General features: G+C 42.2%; 2 protein-coding genes and 1 long non-coding RNA gene across 4 annotated transcripts; 2 read left to right on the top strand and 1 right to left on the bottom strand.

The window, feature by feature from the left end:
- Nucleotides 1-285: 285 nt before the first annotated feature.
- LOC121693669 lies at nucleotides 286-2,992 on the top strand. The gene is made up of 3 exons (XM_042073246.1): nucleotides 286-1,154; nucleotides 1,299-1,348; nucleotides 1,525-2,992. Exons 1-3 carry the CDS (start codon nucleotides 663-665, stop codon nucleotides 1,625-1,627), a joined length of 645 nt encoding a protein of 214 aa, XP_041929180.1. The 5' UTR covers nucleotides 286-662; the 3' UTR covers nucleotides 1,628-2,992.
- A 505-nt stretch (nucleotides 2,993-3,497) lies between these two features.
- klf11b (Kruppel-like factor 11b) lies at nucleotides 3,498-7,126 on the bottom strand. The gene is made up of 4 exons (XM_042072939.1): nucleotides 6,918-7,126; nucleotides 5,852-6,109; nucleotides 4,578-5,415; nucleotides 3,498-4,302 (listed from the first exon to the last, which is right to left on the bottom strand). The coding sequence occupies exons 1-4, from the start codon at nucleotides 6,936-6,938 to the stop codon at nucleotides 4,004-4,006; spliced, it is 1,416 nt and encodes a 471-aa protein (XP_041928873.1). The 5' UTR covers nucleotides 6,939-7,126; the 3' UTR covers nucleotides 3,498-4,003.
- Nucleotides 7,127-7,310: 184 nt separating this feature from the next.
- Nucleotides 7,311-10,317, top strand: LOC121693495. 2 transcript variants are annotated; one of them, XR_006025521.1, is made up of 3 exons: nucleotides 7,311-7,529; nucleotides 8,098-8,276; nucleotides 9,654-10,317. It is a non-coding gene; the product is annotated as an uncharacterized LOC121693495 (long non-coding RNA). The 2 variants fall into 2 exon arrangements; XR_006025523.1 differs by lacking the exon at nucleotides 7,311-7,529 and adding an exon at nucleotides 7,674-7,808.
- Nucleotides 10,318-13,761: the final 3,444 nt, after the last annotated feature.

Here is a 13,761-nt window from a genome sequence, read left to right as displayed (position 1 = left end):
GAAAATGGAATGAGTCTTTTATAGAAAGGATAATCTAGCAAAGAACACAGGGCTTCTTCTCTGTGCCATAAACAACACAGTGGCCAAACTGGCCAAATATAATAGTCATTGGGCTTTTTATAATTACACTATAAAACATTATGTCTGTTCAGCAGGGTGTAACATAATCCCTTTGAATGGACTAGACAAGAAGTACAACGTCAGTTTTCCCAGACTGATGGAGAGGGAGGAGTTTTCACAATGAGAAACAGAGAAGGTCATTGTGTAACTGTTGCGCTGGGAATGTTCGCTCATCTGTTCAAGCACGGGGTTATGGACCCCTCTGGAACAGTTCTCACAGGAATTTTACAGTGACCAGATTCAATACAGAATCTTTCGTTGTAGATCTCGCCTTTATACTCAGGATTGTGGACTGATGACAACTTAAAAACACAAACATTTGGATTGTTTTTAATATTGTTTATTGTAGGCCTATTGTCTACTGTTTCGAGAGGACGAACATCAAGATAAAATTGGAGTAAACAACGTATGCCACAGACGGTTACCATCCAGACTGACTGACCAGCGTGATTCCTCTCCTCTTTTCATCGTGATGGAGGGGAAACTATTCAACCTTTCATAGGAATATCAAAGACGCCATTCAACTTGGGAATGTAGTAAACATGGGAAGCGGGAAAAGCAGAGGGAAAAGGGTTGCACCTGCGTCTGAAACCGACGCTGACGAGGTTAATAATGATTCTGAACAAGCCGAGGGGAACATCAAAAGTTCGTTAGAACCCATTAGAGTTCAGGCATACACTAACTTAAGTTTGGCTAATAAAAAGCATCCCGACTGTCAGAGCGAAGGGCAAAATTCCGAATGGTCCACAGAAGGTGAGCTGGAGGAAATCCTTGCAGAATCAAACGAACAGAAATGTGATCTACACAAAGACAGTTCTGTTAAGAAACAGTTCTTCAGCGCAAAAACATTTGGCTTGTGTAATTACATACGGGTGCGAAATGATAAACATGTGGCCTCAACTCACCAATTGCCAAAAGCCGGACTCCGCAGTGGGTCGTGCCGTCACGCACTATCTGATATGAGCGTAAAAGAGCAACAAGTCTCCAACAAGCCTGTGGGGAAAACCTCATGGGCCAGCACGAGTCAACAGCAAGTAGGCAATAGTTGTGTTAAAAGTTGCACGATCTACCTTTCAGAGGCACACCATACGATCAGTGCATGGTTAAGTTTCACAAACGTGTTCATTACAACTGTGTAAGAAATGCATTGAGCGTGAACCTGTCAATACTCTCTGCAGGATTGGTCGGACAGCGTGACTCCAGGAACTCAATCCAAAGATGCTGTCTTGTGAGTCATACCTTTTGCGTGATCTATTATTCAGTTAACGCTGATAGGTTGCGGTAGAGGGTTTCAGTTAAGTGCGCAGGCAGTTAACTGTAGTTCACATAACCATCATAAAGGAACATATCGAAGGGTTGCTTGGGTTCATTTTAGTATACTGTATACTCTTTTTTGTTTTTCAGAGATGCAGAGACATGTGATGGTCCATCACTCGACAAGTCTGTCATTTTATATGACGCCACAGAAGAGGACCTCATGAAAAACATTGAAAGGGAATTTAGTTAAATTGATGCAGTTGCATTGAACAGAACATTTAGGTTTACAGTAAAATTCCCTAGCCTAAGATTAACATTTAACGCTAACCTAACGTAGGCTACTGTTTAATGTTACGGAATGAAGAACATATTACATCAGTTGTTATCAGACGATCTGTAATTGTTTTGTTTTTGCATATGCAAAATATTGGCAATTGCTTCTCCAGTGGGAACTTTACGCGTGCTCTTTCCATGTTGGAATGCTTACATTTAAGTTTCATTTCCTGTACTGTTAGAAGACCCTCCACCCTTCCCCTGGAATTCGCATAAACTCAGGCGGATAAACTCAACGGCTGCCTGCCGTTGATTCGCTCACTGTGATTTATTTGGAATCATTCTAAAACATTTTTACCATCTTTTCCCAGTCATGACAGGGAATATTCCAAAGTAGACATTTTCAATTAAAATATGATCTTATTTAATAAAAGTTTCAGTTAGACCTAGGCTACACAAAAAACGTAGACGTAGATTAGGTCATGGGAGTAGCGCATGGTCTCATTACGAACTACCTAGGCTACCACACATGCAGGCTACCTGTTAGACCTGCTGATTATAGACCGATTGATTAAATATGTCTTATAGCCTAGCCAAAATTCTTTCTAGGCCTATCTCCAATTATCTTTTTCAACGCTCAAGACACAACACTGTAAGATACCACGGTGTGTCGCTGTTGGATCAAAAGTGAAAATACACAACTTTATGGTGGCAATTTATGACGTGTGCTGGGAAGTCGGTCAGTGTGGCAAGGGGCCGGGCATCAGTTGATATTTTTATTGGTTGCATCTCCCGTAGGCGTACGCCTGACGTTTTTAAAATAAAGTTCGGATGATGTTACAGGACGTATGTGAAATGAAACTTATTGTATGTCAACAAGTTTTTATTTAGTGGTACTTATTGTAACCTACTCAGAGGTGATTTTTTCACCCATTCTCCATACTCTCATCATCAGAGACAAATATTGGCTTATTAGACGTTGGTATATTTGCATTAGAGGACAAGTTATGAAAAAAGCTTTTGTGCAGCATTCGCATAGGGTCAGCCCCCATTTGACTGGTTGTCTATATTCCACATAAGTACTTTATGTTGCTGCTCCTAACGAGTGAGGCTAATGTAGCCTATAGGTTACACGCCTTTCTCACATAATCGGTGTTGCCTAGTCTATATTTGTCTTCGTCCATATTTCTTCAGTATTAATGTCACCACACTGCAGCTGACTGGACAGATCTTGTCCTCGCTCTAAACTGTCTTGAGTAAAGTATGTCATATGCCATAGGTTCTACAATAAATGTTACATCACCAGACGAAAGTCGCATCTATCATGTGACAACAATGTGATAATAAGGATGGAAAAGCCATTTGTTCAGTTTCATTTCCCTCTTGAGGGGGGTCACTGCTTGAATCCAGTTGTCCAGTTCATGACTAAGCGTTTGAATAAAACCAGTGAGGCACACAAACACAGAGTTTCAGCTCAGTCATTACAAGACACAAATGACTCTTAGAATTATATGATCCAAGCAGTTCAATGCTCTGCCTGTGTGTAGGCTACATGTCTACCAAATATGGTTTTACAAACTGTGTATGTTTGTTTGGAAGTGTTGTTGATGTGAATTACCTTCCTTTGACCTTGATTCCTTTTTTTCATCATAACCTGTTTGACAAAGCCTAGCAGGCCTGTTATCAGCAAAAACAGCACTTACCCAACGTCCAAAAGAAGTGATGCATAGCCCCACGGGAACTATTGACTGGCAGTTCTGTGTATCTATTTTCATGAACCTCACTTTAGCATTCAGAAATGTATCAATCTATCCAGAGACACAAAGAAACAAACTAAAGACAAGTAGTTGATATACAACATATTTTTTTACTAAAAAAATGAGTATTTAAATAACACAGTAAAGAATCACAGTGTTGATTACTGTCCACCCAAGGATTCTCCTTGACGTAACAAAGACTAATTCCTGTATTTCGTGAATTAATGCATTACTGGATATCCATACATTCAAATGGATACAAACATGTAAGTATGTACAAAAGGCAAACATAGTGTAAAACACATAGACATCAAACAAAGACTTTGGCAAAATAGTGAATACACTGTACACAGTGTATGCAAGTAAACAAAAATATCACTCCTCTTAAAAAGAGTTACATGTGAGCAAGAGAAAATGACAGCGCAGGCCACAGAAACAAACAGGAGAGAGTCCAGTGCATGTTCTGTTTGTTTGGGTGTGTCCATAGCAGGCTTGCGAGCCTTGTGCTTCTATATGCAGCTCCCAGATATGTTTTGTTTTGTTAGTGAGAGGTCAACATCTCTATCATTTATGTTTTTGTTGTCACATCACCGAGTTCAGTTCGAGGCAGAAATGAGCATGCTAATAGGGAGGGAGGGGCCTGGAGGGGAGGTGGACTTGGCGGCGGCAATCTTGTTCAGGTTGCGCACCTCGGCCTGCCAGGAGGGTATCTTCTTGGTGGTCATGTGACGGCGTGCATGTTTGGTCAGGTGATCACTGCGCATGAAGCGCCGGTCGCACACAGGACAGACAAACTTCTTCTCGCCTGTGTGCGTGCGGCGGTGGCGCGAGAGCTCATCGGAGCGGGCAAACTTCTTGTCGCAGCCGTCCCAGCTACAGCTGAAAGGTTTCTCCCCTGTGAAGAACCAAGAGAAGACAAACATGAGATGGCTGGGTTTTAACCTGATGTAATGTTTACTTTATCGCTAAGGTATAAACTACTTAGGAGTATGCAATAGGAAGACAAAGGATATTGCTAAGGGTATAAACTACTGTGGAGTAAACAAAAGTAATATAAATATATATGAATATATATAAGTGCATATATAAAATATGCACTTCTAATAGTCACTGGATTCATTACAAGGCCCTACCTCTGTATGAAGCTAAGATGCTAAAGATGCTGCGTACCTGTGTGTGTTCTGAGGTGTGCTTTCAGGTGGGAGCTCTTGAAGTAGGTCTTGAGGCAGCCGGGGAAGTTGCAGATGTAGTTGCGCCTGCGGGAGAAGTCCGCCTGCACCGTGTGGCTCTGCCCGGAGGGCATGTAGACGGGCGCCGGGGCAAGAGGTAGCAGCTTAGTGTTTCCCATCATGACCGACTGCTGCGGGCACTGGGGGGCCTGCGAGATGGATGTCTGGGGCAACACAAAGAACACCGCTCCCTGAGGCATTGTGGTGCCCACCAGCACCGGCTGAGGCAGGATGGACTTTACTCCTGGACAGGGCCTCAGGGAGGGGCTCTGGATCAGGGCTGAGATCATACCCGGTTGGCTGTTCATGGGGAATGTCTGGCATATGATTGGAGGACTGGGAGTGGGGGGCGGCGACTGAGGGGTCTGTGGACAGGGGGGCTTTTCACTGGCGGGGAGAGTGTTACAAGGGGCCTCGGTCTTGCAGGGAGAGGGGACTACTGGTGTCAGGGTTGGTGGGGTTGTGTGGTAGCGTTCTGGTGTCTGCTCCTCAGTCTTTATCAGCTGATACTGCTGCCGCGGAGTCCCAGCCGGTGGAATGTGCCGGCACGGTGAACTGTCCGCCGTGTGGCGGATGACACTGGTCGCCATGGCTCTGCACGGCACACCGCTGGCTGTTTCTGTTGACATTCTGCTGCAGGAGGTCTGCGGAATGGGGCCTGTGCCCAGTCGGAGAGCTTGTGGGCAGTGAGATAGGCTGGAACAAGACCTGCTCATTGTGAGCGTGGCAGTTGTGACAGAGGTCTCTGTGAAACTGGGACTGTGAGGTGGAGTCATACACTGGAAGGCAAGAGTGAGGAAGAAACAGTTAGCATCTGTATAAGCTGAACCAGATAAAAAAAATAACAGATTTTCCCAAACATAGAAAACCTTGCAATCATACAGCACAGCAATCACAAGACCAGCATAAAACTGTCTTCATGCTCCAGGTGAACCCTTCCCTATCTGGTAGCTTTACTGTCTATCAAGTAATCGCTGCTGTAGAGGTGGAAGGCCTGGCTGAAGTTCACACTATCACACTTATCAGTAAACTGCCACCTGTTCTGACTACCATAAAGCCATCCCAGGGTTTTCAGCAAACAATTCAGGTTATGATAAGCCCCCCCCCCTTCTTCCCCACTGTCCATGTGAGGTTGATAAGGACGTGATGGAACAAAGCACAGATGTTCCAAGCTCATCATACACGATGGATGCCCAAGAGGGGGTGGGTCCTTACCAGTGAGGAAAGGGAAATGAAGTCCTTAGGGGTCTCTGGGTGGTCAGGTTGGGGCAGCAAATCGCAGGAGTCAGAGGCAGGGGTGAGGGGCCGAGGCCTAAAGGTGCTGGAGCTGGAGGGCACTTGACCCCAGCCACTCATGCACACCAGGGCCTCGGCAGCCTCCAGGTCGTTATATTCCAGATTGCTGCAGGAGGAATGCTCACTGTCCTTTCTTCTTCTGTCCTGGAACACAGCACAGTGCTCCACTCGATCTCCCTGAGGAACAAAGAACCAAATCCTACACGTCAAAATGACTGTTGAAAATGCTTGAACATGTCCTTAATAACAGTCAGGTGTGAGTAGTTTGGTGATGGCATTTTAGTCCTATGCTTAGTCCATTGAACGCCTGCTTGTAGAATCAGGTTATAAGTAAAGAGGAAGGCCCTTTCAGGATGTACCACTCGTGGATGTGGTTAGAGCATTGCACAAAGCATGGCATCTCACATTCTCTGATGCTACGTAAACAATAACGCTTTCTTATAAGCCATGTGAGACCGTCTGACAGCATTATCATAGCCGTGGGGGGGGCGGCAGGCATATATTCAGTCCATGAACACAGGTTGTATGCTGTAGCCTACTGTAAATGGAAATTTGACATGAATTCGAATGAAGGCTCTGATATAGCAGTTGATGCAATAATTATTACAGGAAGAGAGTACCTATAAACACACTGCTATTGTAGTTAACAGGTTATAGAACAGGTCATTAAAAACTACATCCAACATCAAAGCAACGTTATAAATACAATGCCAGTGTCAACGCTGAAATAAATGACCATTTTTTTAGTAGGCCTTATGTAGCCTAATCTAAATGTATGGTTGTGAAAAATAAACAACTCAAAAACTATAATAATCAACCTGTCAATTCATTTCATTCTAAAAAATGAATTGGCGTTTAATCTAGGCTACAATTTTTGCTTTAAAACGCAAACAAGAACAAACTGATTAGCTTCTACATTTTAGTTTTATAGACAGAAAAGCCAACAGACAAAAGTCAAAATGCGAATAAGTCGATTTAGTCTTACCCGCCGGCATGAAATCTCCATTCTGTTGAAATGTATTTCCTTAAGGCGTTGTTGAATCGGAAAAAAATGTGACAAGGTTTCTTTCAGCGTGATACAATGAAACAAAGAGGCAGAGCGCCCGCTTTGAGAGAACTGCAGCCGGAATCCACTTCGTCTCTACCAGCAAGGTCCAGCCTCAGCTGAGTGAAACAAGTGAAGGGAAAAAAGAAAACAAAATTCACAACACACTGGCGGGTGGCAACATGCTACCAATGAAAAACAAATGTGTATGAGACCTTGACCAATGGCATGCAAGGCAACGCGTGATCAGTGCATGACAACGGGGCGATTGGAGGAAATAGGGGTGCGTGGCTGTTGGTGGGCGTTGTGGGGGAGTCAACAGTGTCACCGTAAACTCGATGAACCGCTAGCATGAAAACTAGGCGAAAGGTCGTAGCCCTGAACGAGGATAATAGTGAATAACGTCGAAGTGTGTCTGGCCAACTTCAACAGGAAAGAGCTGCCCACATACGGTCTTAAGAACATCACTGCTTTTGTCAGACAAAGCAGCTTTCCACAATAAAAACATGGTGATTTGGATTCTTTAGTAGCCTAGGCCTACTATCAATAATGGTAAGAGGACATGTGTTTGTTTAACGCTAGGTTGCTCCAGATTCAATTCATGTTTAGCGCATAGCCTACTTTGGCTTGCCATAAATTCCATTTCCATTTTCCTTAAAGGTCTGTGGGCACATTTATCTGTTGCAGAAGTTTTTTTTTTAATGTCAGACATCAGTCTTGCATCACTCATCGTAGACTTTCCAGTCCTCTTGCATTGTCAATAAATTATTGGTTAAGGCTAGTGTTAATGTCAAGAGCAATTACCAGGCCTGTCTCAACCGTGGAAAGAAGGTGGGTGAGTTCCTAATCATTTGCGTAACAGATTGGCTACATCTCTTGAAACGTGTGTGACATGGCCCGTGAGAGAGGGTCTTTTGTGTCATGGTGTTCATCATAGGAACCTTAAATCATTCCAATTAGCTAATATGATCTACAACTACACCAGTTTGGATAACGGATCAATAGCCAACACCTCACCTCCATTACATTGCCATGGAACTTTCAAGACTTGAAAGACCATGGAGTCCTTTACAAGACTCACTTAACTCAAAGCAGAGTGTGGTTGTGTAATGGCATGCAGGGCAACATGAGCGAGGCCAGGAAAGAGGAGACATGCTGGTGGTATCAGTGGGACAGACCGTGGACAGGCAAAGGAACTAGAGGAAAGGTTATGTTGTTCACTTCCTCCTCTTCAATCCCCCCTCTTTGGCACAGACAGCTCCTCTTGTCAGGAACTCCAGGAAGGGTCAGGGAATTTGGGTGAGTTGGCCCCCCCCCCCCCCCCCGGCAGACATAAATATACTAGCCTCCTAAGATTTCTTTGGCCACCTCTCCCATGTCATATGTTCCAAAAAAGAGCACACTAGCATCCTTTTTTCAACTCTATTCTGGGACCCAGTAGCCTATATATTTTAGGTTGCTGTATTACTATGTTACTGTATCACAATGTAGGGGAGATAATCTACATTAAGTTTAGTTTCTTCTTGGGAGTATTTGATTATGCTGAATGTGAGTGCACTTAGGCATTCTGACATACTCCTGAGTTTTTGAGTGCAGCAGTAACATAATTTCAGATATACATGCAACATGGTTCACCATGAACCTTTCACTCTTCTCACAAAGTGTGGTTAAATTTACCATGCTCACACATTTTAATTCAGATTCACTCATTTTTCCTTGGCAAACAGTCAGTCTTGTGACTAGAGGCAAAATATATGTTGTGTGGTGTCTTAACCCATAAATATAAGTTATGCAAAGTCCTTTAGGCTTTGGAATTGGTTGTCAAAAGAGCTTAAATGAGACTGTGGAGCATTCACTACTTGAAGTGCTACAGGGACCTGACATGTAGGTGAAAGGGCAGATAAGTCAGGACAAACTTTCCATCACCTCCCATAACTTTCGCTTACACAAATCTTCTAATACTGCCTGACCCCCAACCTTGAATGGCCACTTACCTAAAGGTTTATGGTCTAGCTGAAGGACAGCTGATAAACGTCAGCAGCCATTATGTTTGAAAACACAAATGCAAGCATTGCACAACTAGCAGTCACTCCCTGGGCTTTTGTTTTCATTGCATGTAATGTTGTGCTTTAGCTCCTTTGTTTAAACACAGTTGATTCCATATCAATTGCAATTGATTATAACTGTTGTGAATGATTAACAGGGTTTTTTTTTAGCTCATCTGAAATGTATGCATTAACAGCCAAGTTATATGGTAGACTACATCTCCATTGCACCCTATCACAATGCACACAATCTCTTCCAGAGTGACACATCTAGATTTAGATCTTACAGAGACATGGGTGAATGAATGAATCTCTATTAATATCACCTATTTCTCCACACCTTTTGTGGTCCTGATAATCCATCTGTGGGTAATGGTCACCATGCCCTGGAACCTGATCCAAACCATCTTGTGATTAGGGTGATAGGTGAAGATCCCCTACATAGAACAACATGTTGCAGAATGCGAGTGCCAGGCTTTGTTTCCAGTGAGAGATGTTTTGTGTTGTTGTGCCTGTGTCTATGTTACAAACATAGCATACAAGAACAAAGTTCATAATTGCAGAAATGACAGCTGTGACCAGTTTTTCCCCCCAATGTGTCTGTACCTTGAATAAACTATTTTATTTACAGGCATTCAGCAGAGCAACTGGAGGCAGGATACTCACAAAGAAGAGAAAGGGAAACTAGGAAGTGTGCTCATGCAAAGTGAATGCTGCTGATTGATGGCACACATTAATCCTACATCGGTTAAATGGCATTTAATTCTCCTCGGTAAAACAGCATTTAACCTTGTACTTAACCACATTTCTCCACATTTGGAGAGTAACTTTATATAGCAATTATAAATAATGTGGGTATGCAGGATAAAGACTCTTAGAGTCTCATACTTGAAGCTTGAAGCCAACTAAAGATACTTTGAGGCCATGTCATTAGGTCGTACTGTAATGTACTTCTGAAGTAAATAAAATTCTCAATCTGGCAAAGAGCACATAGACCATAGGCTGTCTAAGGGGAATCAGAATAATGTCTTATTTTACACAGTCTAGACAATAGACAAAATGGGAACTGATGTTTACCATGCAAATTACTGTCATGTTCCAATAAACTGTAGGACTGGATGTGTCACTACAGCTGATAAAAATGTTTGATGGCCCAAGGATATAGAGAGACAGACATTCATAATAGATTGCAGTGTGTAACTGAACTTACTGCTTCCTGGGGAAGTTTAAGCTGTTATTTTGGAAAGAGACTAAAGCTACCAACAAAGAAAATAATCTCAATTGAAAGTGTATTATGAATATTAACCCTTTAGGCGCCAGAGGTTTTTTTTTCAAAACGTTCGATTTTGACATCTTCATTTCAAAAGGCTATATCTTAAAAGTGATAAGAGATAGAGACTTTCTGTAAATTAGAGAAATATTAAGGATGACCCAAAGTTTATGTAGGGATTAAATGTTTATATCTAATTTGCATATTATGACGTCATATGGTGGCGGCCATCTTGGATTATAGAATTTTCATGAAAAGTCGCATGTTTGAATGATAAAATGCACCACTTCTTTCCCCCCAAAATGTCCCTCACCTTCTGTATGCTATATTGCACAATACTGAATGCTCAGGTAAATACTAAGTAGTAAACAAACTATGTTAATCATTACTAATAAATGGTAGAAACAAACCAAATGCATGTAGCGGTAGGCACCTTTTGCTGTAGAGATTTTCCATTTACTACATACAGTAGGCACTCTGATTCCATGTATGGGGCACATATATATTATTCAGATGACACACAAACACAAGTAGACAAGACCTGTTTAGTTCAAAAGCTCACTTGCCACGGCAAGGCACAGATCAGGAGTGAAATGACGAGACAAGACAAGAAACAATGTTAGTATTTGTTTTCTTTTTGTTGTTTTTGTTGATGTTTTTTGTTGTTGTTTTTTTCTTAGCTGACAAAGACACACACATCACAAGGACATGAACACACAAAAAAGAACACATATATGTCCTAAATGGTCAGGGAAATAGATAATCAACAGTGTAAATCATTACTAATAAATGGCTGACAATTTTTTTTTTTTATGTAGCAGGCCTTTTGCTGTAGAGATAATGACTATCCATATCCTATCCATACAGGGCCGGCATTCCCATCATCTTGTGATAGACTATGCATGGCCTAATGGCTCTCCTGCCCCGTGTCACCACCTTTGCTCCTGTTGCGAGCTGCATGGCCAGATTTGCCTTGCGCTCGTGTCGAGTGGAGAGAATTTGCGCAGCTTGGACTAGGCCTACCGTCATTCTCATTGCGACTCCCCACACTGCCTCTACGTTCCCCCCTAACTGTCCTATGAGCACTTCGACCTCGTCTAACATACCCAGTGGCATTAGACAAAGGCTCCACCACGTTACTGTCGCCGCGATTGCGGAGAGGCACACATTCAGAAGACAGAAGCTAGCGCTATGGACATTAGACTACCTCCAGCCTTGTTCGCCACACCACTAACACCATGCTAACTTCCCGATGAACACTCCGAACCCGTGAAACATTATTCCCACCAGTGACATTGGGCAAACGATTCAACGTTTGTGCTTGGTGTAAGCTAAACTATGGAGTAAACTCTCACTTTGTCCAGCTGCATCATTGCAAGGCAGGGATGCATCTGAAGCCTCACTAAACGAATCACCGTCATTTTCTGAAGGCAGATATTCCCCTTTAGAATCAGGGTCCGCAAATAGAAGACCCAACACTTCATTTCGGGTAAACTTTTTTGATGCCATTAGACGATAATCTAATGCAAATACTCGCTGACGTTGACAATATCGCTCTGACAAAGTGGCTCACACGCACACTAGCTCCGGTATTTCACGCACTGATTCAATGCGCTGTAGCTAGAAAGTTTTGTTTAAAGCCTGCCCTTTTTTCGACTCGGGATGACGTATGACATGTCTGCCATCTAGTGGAGTGGAGGTCGAACGAAATAGGACACCCTATTTGACTAAATCGGCCGTTTTATTCAGTACCGCATCTTGTCGACTAAAGTAACCCTTGGCGCCTAGAGGGTTAATAGATTGCATTTTTAAAGCAGGAAGTAGTCTAAACTGCACTCACCAATTACAATAAAGGTAGTGAATTAATTAGCCATGTTATGTATGTTATCAAGGTTTTGTTATCAATCTTCCCATAACTGATTGAAGGTAAAACACGTAACTCATGTGTAAATCATTGTTATGAATCAAGGTAATCTAATCAGTGGTGGAGGAAGTACTGAACCTCAGTACTTAAGTAAAAGTACAAATACACAGAGAAATATTTACTTTAGTAAAAGTAAAAGTACCACAATGACAACCCTACTTAAGTAAAAGTAAAAAGTACCTGCTTTTAAATGTACTTTAAGTATTAAAAGTAAAAGTATTTGCATAATGATTTATTCTCTTAATATCTATATTCTAAAAGGAAAAATCAGTATGGGCTGTGGCATTTTAATTAAGCTAGTTTTAGGTTATACTCGACTAGATAGTTTTAAGTTAATGCAATTGTGCTTACCATCTGTGGCCCAGTTTACATTCTGACCTACAATTCTAGAGACTGTAATTCTGGTTATCTACTAGGGTGATCTGCTGAGTAATATCATTCAGCAAAACACGAGAGCCTGAAGTTTAATGGGGTAGACAAGGGAAACGTCGGGTGGATCGTAATGCCAATTATGCTGATTGAACAGAAAAGTTGCTGAGAAAGGTGTCTTTATGATTAAGTTCAGTTTCACTTGCGCAGACGCATAGACATTGAATGAGCGCTCACGTTACTCCCCCCCAATTGTAGGCTATGCATCTTTATTTAATCACACACAATTAAGGAATATTTCCTAATCTGGAAAATGTTACGTTTTTTCCGGCCACCGGTTCATTAATAGTCTACCATTCATTTGTGCCGCAAATGATCAGACGTGTGACAGAAGCATGGGCATAGCCTGTAACTTCGCTGATCCGCGGATAGCAATCTCATCGGAGAGGAGGCCCTAACGCTGCAGATAACAGACAGAGAAAGGCACAGAACACAGTTGCATGTACAGTGTAGCCATGGGTCTGGTGAATATTAGGGGTACCAACATTGGTATTGGTATCGGATCGATACCAGCGTGATGGGATCGATACTTCAATTTCAGTTCACTTCCAATATCTCTCAATTTGTTCAAAATGCATTGTTCCTGTTTCACCAAGGGCTAGCCTACAGTCAAGCAAACCATTCCTTTCACATCTTGCATGCCCGCTTTGCAATGTTTCGTTGCTGAAATGTTTGTAAATTATTAACAGTGGAAGTCATTAGCATATTGATGTTTTATTCACGTCATAAATCATAACACACTGTTCGGCCCCTACATAAAAGTATATAAACTGCTTTTAGTTACAAATATCAGTATTGGTATCGGTATCGGCAATACTGGCCTTATATTTAATGGATATCGGATCGAAACCAAATTTTACAGTATCGCACACCACTAGTGAATATAGCCTACCGAATGCAGATGGCTACAAGCTCACGCTTTGCCTGGTCTAGACTAGAAGCTTATGTTTCTAAGAATGCACGTAGCGCTCCAGAATCTTTGGTAGCAACCCCCCGGTAAAACAAACGTGTTTGTCAGAGAGAAAAAAAAAACTGATCATAAACTGTATCGTAAAAAGGAACGATGGTGTTGTAGAAATGTAGCGGAGTAAAAGTACAGATAATTGCTGTAAAATG

The sequence above is a fragment of the Alosa sapidissima genome, chromosome 19 (genome assembly GCF_018492685.1).
Source record: "Alosa sapidissima isolate fAloSap1 chromosome 19, fAloSap1.pri, whole genome shotgun sequence".
Taxonomy (NCBI): Eukaryota; Metazoa; Chordata; class Actinopteri; order Clupeiformes; family Clupeidae; genus Alosa; species Alosa sapidissima.
This window is presented reverse-complemented; position numbering and strand designations above follow the sequence as displayed.

Coding starts and splice junctions, on each gene's coding strand:
- klf11b (XM_042072939.1), bottom strand. CDS start 6,938: ATGGAGATTTCATGCCGGCGG. Junction 5,416..5,851: donor TCATTTCCCTTTCCTCACTG/GTAAGGACCCAC, acceptor CTTGCCTTCCAG/TGTATGACTCCACCTCACAG. Junction 4,303..4,577: donor ACACCTCAGAACACACACAG/GTACGCAGCATC, acceptor GGTTCTTCACAG/GGGAGAAACCTTTCAGCTGT.
- LOC121693669 (XM_042073246.1), top strand. CDS start 663: ATGGGAAGCGGGAAAAGCAGAGGGAAAAGGGTTGCACCTGCGTCTGAA. Junction 1,155..1,298: donor CCAGCACGAGTCAACAGCAA/GTAGGCAATAGT, acceptor TACTCTCTGCAG/GATTGGTCGGACAGCGTGAC. Junction 1,349..1,524: donor CAATCCAAAGATGCTGTCTT/GTGAGTCATACC, acceptor TTTGTTTTTCAG/AGATGCAGAGACATGTGATG.